This window comes from Antennarius striatus, chromosome 7, assembly GCF_040054535.1.
Source record: "Antennarius striatus isolate MH-2024 chromosome 7, ASM4005453v1, whole genome shotgun sequence".
Classification (NCBI taxonomy): Eukaryota; Metazoa; Chordata; class Actinopteri; order Lophiiformes; family Antennariidae; genus Antennarius; species Antennarius striatus.
Window position 1 is genome coordinate 2,932,559 of NC_090782.1, and position 12,442 is coordinate 2,945,000.

General features: G+C 42.4%; 1 protein-coding gene across 5 annotated transcripts in view; it reads right to left on the reverse strand.

Moving 5' to 3' along the window:
- Positions 1–12,442, reverse strand: part of mcf2l2 (MCF.2 cell line derived transforming sequence-like 2) — a 119,626-nt gene that overhangs the window by 102,308 nt on the left and 4,876 nt on the right. For 3 of the 5 annotated variants that reach the window (XM_068319121.1, XM_068319123.1, XM_068319120.1), the window contains exon 1: positions 4,540–4,963. The exons of 1 other annotated variant lie outside the window; for it this stretch is intronic. In XM_068319121.1, coding sequence (XP_068175222.1) covers positions 4,540–4,591 — 52 coding nt within the window. In that variant the 5' untranslated portion in view covers positions 4,592–4,963. Of the gene's footprint in view, positions 1–4,539; positions 4,964–12,442 lie in introns of those variants that run through there. One more of the 5 variants, XM_068319125.1, reaches the window with a different exon arrangement.

Below are 12,442 nucleotides of genomic sequence, written 5' to 3' on the forward strand. Positions count from 1 at the left end.
CAATTTCCTCTGGGATTAATAAAGTACGTATTTATCTATCAATCCATCATCATTATAATCATGATATGCTGGTGTTGGGTGAAGGTGCAGGTATCTGAGTCTGGTGGGCAGAATGAAGCCGCCATCACAGACGGAAGCAGAGCTCACATTTCTACCCCCAAAGCATGAATCACCTGATTCATCAGATGATTCCTGGTGTCCTGAGGTACTTAGGGGTTATTTCTCCCTGCATTTAGAACACGCTCACAGTCGTATTCTCTTATCACATGTAAGACATTCAGTAACAATCTGTATCTGACACACACACTGCATGAAACCTGGAAAAAAAACATCCAAATCCACTTGAAATGTGATGAATTAATGACTGTTATGGAGCCTGAAAAAAAGGCAATGAACAAACCTTGGTCTGTTAAAGACAGATAAAGGGGGGGGGGTCTATTCTTCGAGTCTGCTGATCAACTACTTCTGTTTCAAAACAGTTCCAGTTATAATCAGTTCCATGCAGAAACTCATACAATCGATGTGATATCCCGTATCAACCAGAATGACCCCTAGCAGGTTAACACTGCCAGGGGTCTCGAAGTATTTTGTGTTGCTGGGCAGTTAAGTAACAAAAAATAGGTTGACATTCATCACCACTGCATATGTTTACTGTATTATCTGATTTTGTAAGTCATAGGGACTGTCATGTTGTCATTAGTGTGTTGTAGAGTGAAACAGTGCTCCGATATTTTGTGTGTTTCTCACAACCTTTTACAAAATTTTTTTAATGTTAATAATGTTAGTGTTAATGTATGTTAATGTATATAAAGCAACAGATTTCATTAGTTCTGCACCTAAACTTGATCAAAGTTCACTTCAGGCTAAAGATACTTTTCAGGTACTGATGGAGGGATACTGAGAAAACATCAGTTTGTGATGAGAAGATGAGGAGAAGCTCCATAATTTGAGATAATAATAATCAAATGTGCAAGCTGCAATATTGTGAGGTAAAAACCGAGACCTTGTGACGCACTACACATGATCATGTGTGAAGATGGTGAAATGTTACTGAGGATGATCTCGATAAGCATCAGAAATGTTTTAAGCACTGCCTGCAATTTGGTAAATCTATTAAATTCATATAATTGACTTTGACACAACTGCATTTTGAGTATAAAAACACAATTTGTAAAAAACCAGCAACGGTGCCTTCATCCAGCTACTGGTAATCCCAAACAAACACTCCCTTGTCAAACTAACCCATCCCTGAAAAAAAACATGAAGACCAGGCCTCCACAAAAATGCCACAAATGGAGCAACATGACCAGGATTGCACTACTGACGCCAGTGCATGTAGGGGGAAGGTAGTTCACAAGCGCAAAGCAAAGCATGAAACATTATGTATAAAAAGAGCAAAGGGGAAAAGGATCGAGGAAATGTTCTCTGGCTGTTCAGGAAAGTATCAGCCCAGTTATGAACCAAAGCAAAGCACCTCAGCTCAGAAGATGTTTAGTATTGTTGTAACATCAAAGTAGATCAGAGAGGTGCAAACAGAGTTATGAATTATGACTTCAAGGACTGATAGCAACACTCTGTTTGTAGACAAACAGAGTGTTGAGTGTGAGCAGAGTGTCAGTCCACATGCACACTAACTGAATCAATGAGATTATGGGTTTAAATGTGGACAAAAAGAACTAAAAAATATAATGCAACAAGGTTTCTGTAGAGGTTTTAGACAATTACAATTAGTCATAAGCCAGTGAAATCATTTGGTTCTGCATTGGGCAGCTGCTCTTATTCAGTCCAACCACAATTACAGTACAAGGAGGAAAGCTGTAAACCATGAACAGCCGCTTGAAAGGCCAAAACATTCCTCAGTTTGACAGAGTGAATTCCTGCTTTACTGATGGTATGCAAACACTTAAAGATGACAGACTGCTTCAGGAATAGAGGCAAGAAACTGACGCTAAATAGAAGGTCAACATTATCTCTCATTATAGACCAACTTCTGACCTGGAAACCTCCTGAGATGACTAACAAGTCCATGGCATGAGCCGTCTAACTGAATAAAAGTTCCAATTTTGCATTGTGTGTACCTGTTTGGGGTAAATCAGAAGGTCAGTGAGAACACAGTGGAGGGTGGCACACTCCACCTCTTCCACAAGGTGAAAAAGAAATTAAAAAATAACACTGTCTAATGATGTAACTGTGTAATGTGAGCTAACCAGAGGAATCCAACACACCAGATGTCCCTCTCCCAATACAGCTCCTCCTGAGTAATCCTGACACATCATGAGGTCAAACGAAAGAGTCCTTCCACCCCAGGACTTCCTCCCATTTAGACGAGCCCAGAGAGCATCGAAAGGAAGTTGTCATCCAATAGCTCCTTCATCTCTCAGTCGGAGCCCAGTTACCTGACAGGATGCTAGTCCAGCCACCAGCATTCACCACCTCACTCTTTCAGTCACCACCCAGATCTTAGATTCATACCCCCTACAACTTTATTGGGTGGAATAAAACCCAAAGTGGCTGTGATGCCTGCCAAACATGAGTATATACATTTTACTGCAGGTCTGGATAAAGGGCCAGGACTCTTTTCTAAACATAGGACATTTTTTCATAGTGTTCTCAAGTAATTAAACACTACAGAACCTAATTCTATGACCAGGCACACTAAACCAATGAGCCAGCTTGTTTGGCCTTGGTGCCATTACGTTCTCTACTTAAAGCGACTGGTCAAGTCAATATCCACAAGTCAATGTCCGTATTTGTCATGGATCGGTGTTGGTGCTCTGTCGCTCTGCTGTGCTGGGGTGTGGCAGGAAGAGAGGCCGAACTCGTGGGCGGAGTCTCGTCGCCGCACTTGTTGTACCTCTCAACACCTGTGCTTGATCAGGCTGATTAGCCTGAGGCCTTTTAAGCCGGGTTCTCTTTTGGTTCTTTGCCAGATCGTTCTGTACTTCGGTGAGCATTGTGTTACCCTGCCTGACTTCTGACTCTACCCGTTCACCTCTAGATCCTCTAGTTTGTTGGACATTTTCATGATTTGTTGTGATTCTTGAATATTTGCCTGTTCTTGATTAAATCAAGCTGCTCTACTCGTGTCCTGCATTGGGTCCTGATCCTTCTCAGCATGACATTTATATTTTCGTTTGCCGCAGTCATTAAATCTGCTTCACTTTTAACATCCACTGACATCCCATGGGCCAACATCAGGTAGGTCCTCCATTACCACATGACCATTCAAACTACAGGACTCCCAAACACCACCTGTGAAAATTGTTTGACAACTGCATATCTGTACTCATTGGAATATTTCCAGATTTAAACTAAGTTAGAGCTCATTTTTGTTTAACTTCATCTTTTTGTCTAGTTGATGCATTCCCACTAGTAAAAATTGGCCCACTAGTCAAGTTTCAAAGTACACTAGTGCTGTGTGTAGACAATCTGCTGTGTCTCCTGTGTGAGTTCACCAGGAATTCTTTACTCGTCTTCACTCTGTTTTATGCATTTACAAATGCCATAAAGCACTGAGGAATGATTCCAGCCTTTCCACGTATTGCTGTAACAAGGAGCATGCCATTGGCTGGATCACTGTGTCTGCTGAGGCACCAGACACTGTTGTCTTAATAACCGAAGCCTCCATTTATCCAACACCGATGTTGGATGACCACCACTGGTACAAACTTTCTATTCCAATCAGTCAACAGAGCAGATGAACCAGCCTCCCATTCATTTTCATCATGTTTCAACATAACTCAGGTTTGAGGGTTCGCGTGAAACAGCGAGTTAGTCAAGGCTAGCTGAGCGTATTTACACATGTGTGAAAAAAGGACCAATGAAGGACCAGTGCACACAATTTCAGACTTCATCCACATCATTAACATCATACACATAAACTGTTGAAATTCATGCACTACACCAGTGAGTATCCAGACAGGAACTTTACTCTCTTTGACCACTTCAAAATATTTTGTTTTAATCATTTGATCAGTTCCATTTACGCTATTTGATTAATAAATTATTGCAGTCGTCTGAATCGCCTTGCAGGTCACGGGTCTGCTGGTCCCTGACTCAGCTGTCTGTGGGCAAGAGACGGGGTACACCCCAGATGAGCCGCCAGCTCATCGCACGGCCATAGACAACCACTCACGCACACACTGACACCTTAAGGTGTCATATCACCTCAGCTGCATGTTTTTTGGAGATTAGAGGAAGCCGGAGAACCAAACTAACAGGGAGAACGTACAAACTCACAGGGAGAACAAACTCCACACAGAAAAGAACCCAACCTGGAACCTTTTTGCCAACACCACTATCCACTGTAAAAATACATCTATACATCCATTCAGAAATCCAAATGTTAACATCGGTTACTTTGGGAGCAATCTCAACATACACATCTACAGAGTCTTTAAAAGTAGAAGGAAATACTTTGCCAGCTCAGCCATCTCGCTGCAGATGGAAAACGCTGTTAAAATGGAAAAAAGCTGTAACAGACACGAAGAGCTAACTACATTGTGTGTCACTGTAGGATTCCTGTTAATCGAACATTACCTATAACGTGTTTGACACGCTTCATCTCCACACCTTCCCAGCTCGAGACCATTCAGACGCGCCAATGTAAATACTTGAAGAAGACAGTAATCCCCGTAATCCCAGTAGACGATGTCATGGTCTCCAGAACCAGTGAGAACAGGGTGAGACTCCACTCTGTCGACAGCTGCTTCTTCATCCCCGGCATCACAGCCATCACCAGCTCAGGCTGTCCAGACATCCACACAAACAAAGCTCAAGATCTCTCTGCCCTGTCTTCAGATTCACACACACACAGCAGAGTCCTGAGCTGTGTGTGTGTACGTGTGTGTGTGTTATAGTCGTTACATATGTCTGTGGTCAGTTTTTCCAGCTCCAGTTGTGCAGAAGAAGCCCTAAGCTGCAAACAGCCCGTCAGGAGTCAGGGAGGGAGGGGAGGAAAGAAAGGGAGTGTGTCTGCAAAGAAGGGAGAGGGAAGGGAAGAGAAGGAGAAGCAGAGCAGGGCAGCACTACGAGACGGAAGAGGAGGGGAAAGGAGGGGGAGAGATAGAGAGAAGAGGGAGATTTTTTCATTTTGATTTTTTCAAAATCACGTTTATTTGTAAAAGCCAATTTACAAGATTATCACGTTGACACAAAGTCCAAGAGAGGAAAAAAAAGGAATTCACTTCTGTTTTGTCAAATACTTTCATTAATGGCCAGTTCCAGCTCGCAGGCACCCCTCCCTTCGGTGGTACCCCCAGCTGAGGAAAAACATCCTTATCTTTTCATTACCCCTGGGAAGGCAGTGTAGAAGGCTTTCACGCACCTGTAAAACATCTTTATTAGGCGACTTTACACAATGGGATGCACCAATACTGAAATATCTTTATTCCACCAAAACTAAGACATCTTTATTACGCATTGGAATGCCCCAAAACAACGAGTTGACTGAAAACAGGTCTCCATCTCCTCTCTATCTCCTCTCCTTAGAGAGGGGTACTGGGCCTGCAGCATCTCAGCTCCCCATATGGTTTAATGGGCTGTGACCTGCTGTCACCTCTCTGTGTCCGAACAAACTAAGATGTGACTTAGCCCAGCAGTCGCATGGAGAGGTTTTGAAGCATGTTCTCAGTAGTGACATGATGAGAGTCAAATCAGGACACACACAATACAAATTTCCATTACAACATCTCAAAAACAAACAATGGTAGTATTTTCAACAGTACTGTGTGTTTCCTGAACAAAGAAAACATCTAATGGAACATAACTGGGATCGAAACTCGCCACACTTTACAAGCTGTTTGTCAAGCGCTGCTACATGACAGGAGAGAATCCAGATCCGAGTCAGCATTAAGATCATAACATCCAGTCTCTCTCTCTCTCTCTCTCTCTCTCACTCTCTCTCTGTTTTTTAGTTGATAAATGTTAAAAGGTTAGCCCTCTGAAGACACAGTGTCATGATATTGTGTGTGTAGTAATGGTGACACTCAAAAGACCAAATACGCATGTTTAACACCATAACAATACATGTAATGTAATACAGTACCTGTGTGTGTGTGTGTGTGTGTGTGTGTGTGCGCGTGCGTGCGTGCGTGCGTGTGTGTGTCACTTCTATAGAGGAAATGACTGAAGGAAACACGTTCTTTCCACCTCCTTGTTCTATTCTTTGTCCTTGTCTTCTGCCCTTTCATTTTCTAGAAAAATTATCGACTTTTGTTTTAAACATCCGCAGCAAAGACACAAAATCCTGTAGGACACACATATAAAAACATGGGACTGTAGCCACTGATAACAGAGCCAGGGCTAGCTAGGGACCAGGGTGGGCTTGGCCCCACTGATATTTGCGTCTTGCCCATCTTTTTCTAAAGTTGCTGTATTCACACAAGAGCAACCATTTACAACCTAAACGTCTGTGAATAACAATAATAATAAAGCATGGCGTGTGAACCAGTAGCTGGAGGGGTGCCAGTGGTTCTTAACTTGGGTTCGATCAAACCCCATGGGTTCGGTGAGTCAGTTTCAGAGGTTCAGCGGAGGTCAAGATGCACACCTGGCTTAATTTGTGATGACACGCACCCGCTTGGCCATCACTGGTTACGGGTGATCATGTTACACCACTTGGCCAATCTTTGCTGCAGGGAATTTGCCGTGTTCAGTGTTCAGTAGTCGACCTGTGACTGTCGTAATGGTATGTGGTGAGATTTTTTTCCTAATATTTTCATCTCTTCATACTATGTCAATCAAAAAAAAATAGAACATGGTCGAACGAATTTGTACACTATGGATTAATACAGACCCTTTCCAAAAAATTAGAATATCGTGGAAAAGTTGTTTAATTTCCATAATTCCATTCAGAAAGTTAAACTTTCATATATTATAGATTCATGGCCCACAATTTAAACAATTTCAGGTATTTATGTTTTTTTTTTACATAGTTTGGCTTCCTGCTCATAAAACCCACGAAAACAGGATTTCAAGAAATTAGAATACTGTGAAGAAATCATCAGGGCATGAATGTTTTAAACTGAGTGTCACACACTAATCATCTACTAAACTCAAAGCACATGCACAGGTTTCCCCAGGTGTTATTCAATTGCTTTGGTTTGGTTCAATTGTCTCAGTTTGGTTCAATATGGGGAAGACTGCAGACTATCATTGATACCCTCCATAGGATGGGTAAACCTCAAAAGTTCATAGCTAAGGAGGCTGGCTGTTCACAGAGTGCTGTGTCCAAGCATATCAATGGAAAGTCTAGTGGAAGGGGAAAATGTGGCAGGAGAAGATGATGACCGTGGGCTTCAGCGGATTCTCAAACAGAGAAGATTCAAGAATCTGGCAGAGATGCAGAAAGAGTGGACTGAGGCAGGAGTCACAGCTTCAAAAACCACCACGTTCAGACGGGAGATGGGCTACAACTGTCGGGTTCCTCGGGTCAAGTCACTTCTGAACCAGAACCAACGAAGGAAGCGGCTCAACTGGGCCAAGGAGAAGAAGAACTGGACTGTTGGCCAGTGGTCCAAGGTCCTCTTGTCCGATTAAAGTAAAGTGTTCTTTCATTTGGGAATCAAGGTCCAATGGTATGGAGGAAGACTGGTGAGGAACAGAACCCAAGCTGCTTGAGGTTCAGTGTGAAATATCCACAGTCAGTCATGATTTGGGGTACAATGTCCAGTACAGGTGTTGGTAAACTCTGCTTTCTTAAATCCAAGGTCACCGCAACAGTCTACCAGTATGTTTTGGAGGACTTGATGATTCCTTCTGCTGAGGATCTGTATGGAGATGCAGATTTCATCTTCCAGCAGGACCTGGCCACTGCCCATACTGCCAGAAGCACCAAAACCTGGTTTGATGCTCATGCCATCACAGTGCTTGACTGGCCAGCCAACTCGCCGGACCTAAACCCCATTGAGAATCTATGGGGTATTCCCAAGGGGACAATGAGGGGCACCAGACCCAACAACAAAGAAGAGCTGACAGCCAGCATCAAAGAAATCTGGGCTTCCATAACTCCTATGCAATGCCACAGGTCGATTGGCTCAATGCCACGTGGCATCAAGGCAGTGATTAAGGCAAAAGGATTCCCAACCAAGTATTGATGTTGAAAGTACCATATTTTTATTGATTGATTTCTTTCTTTCTTTTCTGAAAAAACTGAGACATTTCTTCACAGTATTCAAATTTTTTGAAATCCTGTTTTCGTGGGTTTTATGAGCTGGAAGCCAAAATTATCTAACAATAAACAAATAAATACCTGAAATTGTTTAAATTGTGGGCCATGAATCTATAATATATGACAGTTTAACTTTCTGAATGGAATTATGGAAATTAAACAACTTTTCCACATTATTCTAATTTTTTGGAAAGGGTCTGTATGTATAATGGAATGTGATGGAGTCAGCCTCCAACCAGCGTGATTTGCAATACCAAGTTCAGCAGTTCTAGTCCAGCACCGACAAAAAAAAAAGAAACACTTCTTTAAACTGCATGGAATGGGGAGTACAAGAAGCTAACTCTTGCTGAATTAAAGGTGAAGAGAGCCAGATTCAATGGCAAGGCTACTCTGCCTGTTCTCGGCTGTGTACCCATCAACAAACCAATCCTCACAGCATCACATGAAGTCACTTACCCGCAACCCATACCATTGCTGAAACACTCATAAAACCAGCTGTATTGAAGATGGCAAAAGTCATGCTGGGAAAACCAGCATGACTTTTGCCACCAGCGACAGAATAGAGGATATTAGCAAAGGTATCTTGGCTCAAGTAGTTGCTGACACGACATGATAGCGCAAGATGGTTTCTTTGGATGCCTTCTTCAGAGACAGCAATCTATTGTGGGACAGTTTCTGCACTTAGTTTGGATGCAGCTGGTAATGCTGGACTGAAAGGCTGGTTTTGGTATGCTAGTGAAAGCTGATGCCCCACACATGATTGTTACATGTTGTATTCTGCGTTGGCGACAAAAGCTTTGCCTCTGAAACTGGCAGAAGTACTACAAATTGTAGAGGAATGTGTGAACTATGTGTGAAATAATTGTCAACGTGTGTCTGTCCATCCATACACCAAATATCTTCACAACGTTGCAGATAGAAAGAGGAAACACAAAAGCACATTACTCGGGCGGCAAAGGGGATTAAAATGAGATGACCTTGACCTTGAGAAAACTAGGTCAAGGTCAAGTTTTCACTTTTATACCTTTTTAGCTACACATCTCGGAAACCTGATGAGATATAATCACAAAACAAAAAGTAACATTTCAGGAAGCCAGAGAAACAAAAATGTGACGATGTCTCAAGATGTTGCAGTGTTTGACTGCCTTGTTGCCATTGTTTTCTTTATCCCTTTTCAGTTTCAGTTAAGTAAGATAACCGTGTAGTGTAGAAAATCCTGGCTGTGGTGAAATGTCTGACTAGATCAGGATTTGGTTTTGTTTGTGGAACAAATCCGTCAATGAAATTAACTATTATTGATTTGAAAGTCAAAATGTTAAAAGAGGTTTTTCTTGTCCTCTGCTTTCAAAGTAGAGTAGTACAGCGTCTGCTGAGACTGGATCTCATTTTTCTCAGACCTTCATTGCTTTTTCTCATTGGTTTATTGTTTGTATCTATTTGTAAACAATATGAAGAATTTAGTCTAATTAGGTTGACAGGAAAAATATTAAAGTCATCTTTTCAACGTTGACTGATAACAGGGGTTCTATCCATTGATTTCCACTTGTGCTTTGGGCCCAGCTGACTGGCACCTTGTAAAGGTCGGCAGTACATCAGAGCCGACAGAACACACAAGCAGCTGATTTCTGTTGGCCTACTTAATCATTCGTCTAGTGGACAGTATGCAGTACACACTGATTATGCGCTGGGCAGTACATCAGCATGTGAAGCTGCAAACAAAGGTAAGTGGAGTTATATGGCTTAGCATACCTCACTGGGTGTTCTTACCAGCAGACCTCCCACATATTCACAATGGAGTCTGTGTTAAACAGATTACATAACCAGAGGTAACCCTGAACACTGGGGCACTGAGTCTGATGACTGACCCAGTAAGAAAGCACAGGGCTGTGGATCCGTCTGGGCTCCACTGTCGTGGAACAGGAAATGTACTGTGGTGATGCACCACTGCCTCTGTCTGGATTTTTACATTACATTCTTTAAAATCATTCAGACTTTCTTCCCAGATCATAGCATGATGCCGTGTTTCATAGTTACACTGTTTTTTATCCCTTCTTACCTGTTTAAAACTAGGTTTGTTTAAAACACTGAAGAAATGCATTTTTTATGTAATAATGAAAACTGTATTTTAGTTCCAACAGCTTGATAGCAGTAAATTAAAATTGGGGAACAGAATAGACATGTCCTTTACTGAGAAAGTCTAAAGTACATTGATTATCAACTTGAGATGATAGTTCTTATTTTTCCCTCTAGGTCTTCTCTGAAATGTCTTTTTCTGCGTAAAGGAAAAATGCCGACATTCTCCTCATTAATGTTTTCTCCTCTGTAGTAGCTCGATTCTGCCCTCACTCTGAGAAGGGCAGAATGAATACACACATGGGATGGTTATGAAGGCCCTTCCCTTTTGTCGTTGCAGACTTACATGCTACTGCTTTTAGTCTGCTGATAGGGTCAACATGTGACCTCTACATCCTGCAGGGATGCAGGGAGCATCCCATGACCCACCCTGACAGGCACAACAGAAGTTGGATTGCAGAAACCACACACATGTAGCAGGTTAAAGGACAATTTCGTCCCTCTTCATGTATGTGAGCAGCCTATTCATACTTCCAAACATTCCCCATTTTGACATCAATATGACCTCAGGACAGGAGGGGAGAGTCAAGTTTCAATAACAACAAGGCAGTCAAAGACTGCAATATCCTGTGACACCCCTGAATTCAACATTTTACTCTGACCTACACATTTTTGTGCCTTTGTCTTCCTGCAACTGTTGCTTTTTGTTTTGTGATTATATGTCATCAGAGTTGTGTACCTAAAATGATATACAGTGCGCCATCAGGATTAATGATTCCAGGATAGAGCGACAAACTATTTATCTTATTATTTATGGTAATTTAAACATTTATGAACCCTCCCCATACTGATATCACATCAACTTCTATCTGTATTACCTTTCCCTACACTGTTATCTACTGCTCAAACCACTTTTGAGTCTCATGGAAGTCCGAGACTCACTCACAGAACATATCGCACTTCTGGATGCCGTCAGCCAATAGAACGTGCATACAGTATCACGTGACTGCCTTCCAAAAATCTGCGATGAGTGCAAAAGTTGAAATTCTCAAGATCAAGGTCATTATCTTTGAAGAGGGATATACTGTACAATAAATATGGCAACCACCAGAAGAGGTGTGATAATCAACCTGCTTGTTACTAGGCTGTAACGGTAGGTCTGTGAGGCCGATTGGCACAGCAAAACTAGGACTGAGGAAGTCGCTTCTCCATTAGGTAGGTTGGTAGGTAGGTCTATATATCTATCAACAGACAGAGGGACAGACGGACAGACAGAGACATACAGACAGACAGACAGACATGTGTGTTTGTGACCTGTGTGTTGGGTGGTTCAAACAGGAGTCAGAATAAGGGGGGTTTCCCATGGCTCTCAGGAAGAAGGCGCCAGCACAGGAGGACAATCAAAGGATGTCTAATGACAGGATCCACTGATAAGAGGTCTCTCTCTCTCTCTCTCTCTCTCTCTCTCTCTCTCTCTCTCTCTCCCTCTCCCTCTCCCTCTCTCTCTCTCTCTCTCTCTCTCTCTCTCTCTCTCTCTCTCTCTCTCTCTCTCTCTCTCTTTCTGTCACTTCTTACACATTATTCCTATAACTTCACCTCATGAAACACACACTACTAACAAAACACAGGCAAGACTGTCAACACTGAGGTCTGACTCCCTTCAAAGCAAATGAACATCATTATCCGTCTGTGACACAGGAATGTGTGCACTTACGTGGTGAAGTGTCTCCAATCTCAGTTGTGGTCACAAGAAATGTATGTTTGGACTTGGACTTGAGCACCAGGACAAATCAGGGTTTTGGCAGAGCTTATCATTAGTCAATGGACATGTTGACCAATGAGAACACACATACCAAGAACACACAGAATGCACCTAGTGTGGTCCAAATGTGGTACCCACATCTCTTGCTAGAAGGTCAATCATTCAAACAACCTTTATTTGTATAGCACTTAATCACACCAGCAGACATTTCAAAGGTGTGTCAGCCTCGTCAGAAGCTGCATTCAGGACGGAGTCCTTGCTGCATCAGCTGATCTTTCTGTCTGTTCTGACATTTCGGCCCAGATCCACAGACTCACTGGTACTCCTAGACGCTGCATCAGATATTGCACAATAGCATGGCGACATGGAACCTTCTGTACACACCTGTTTACACTTTCAAACTCTCCAGCCATGACTCACATACCTCATGTCCCATT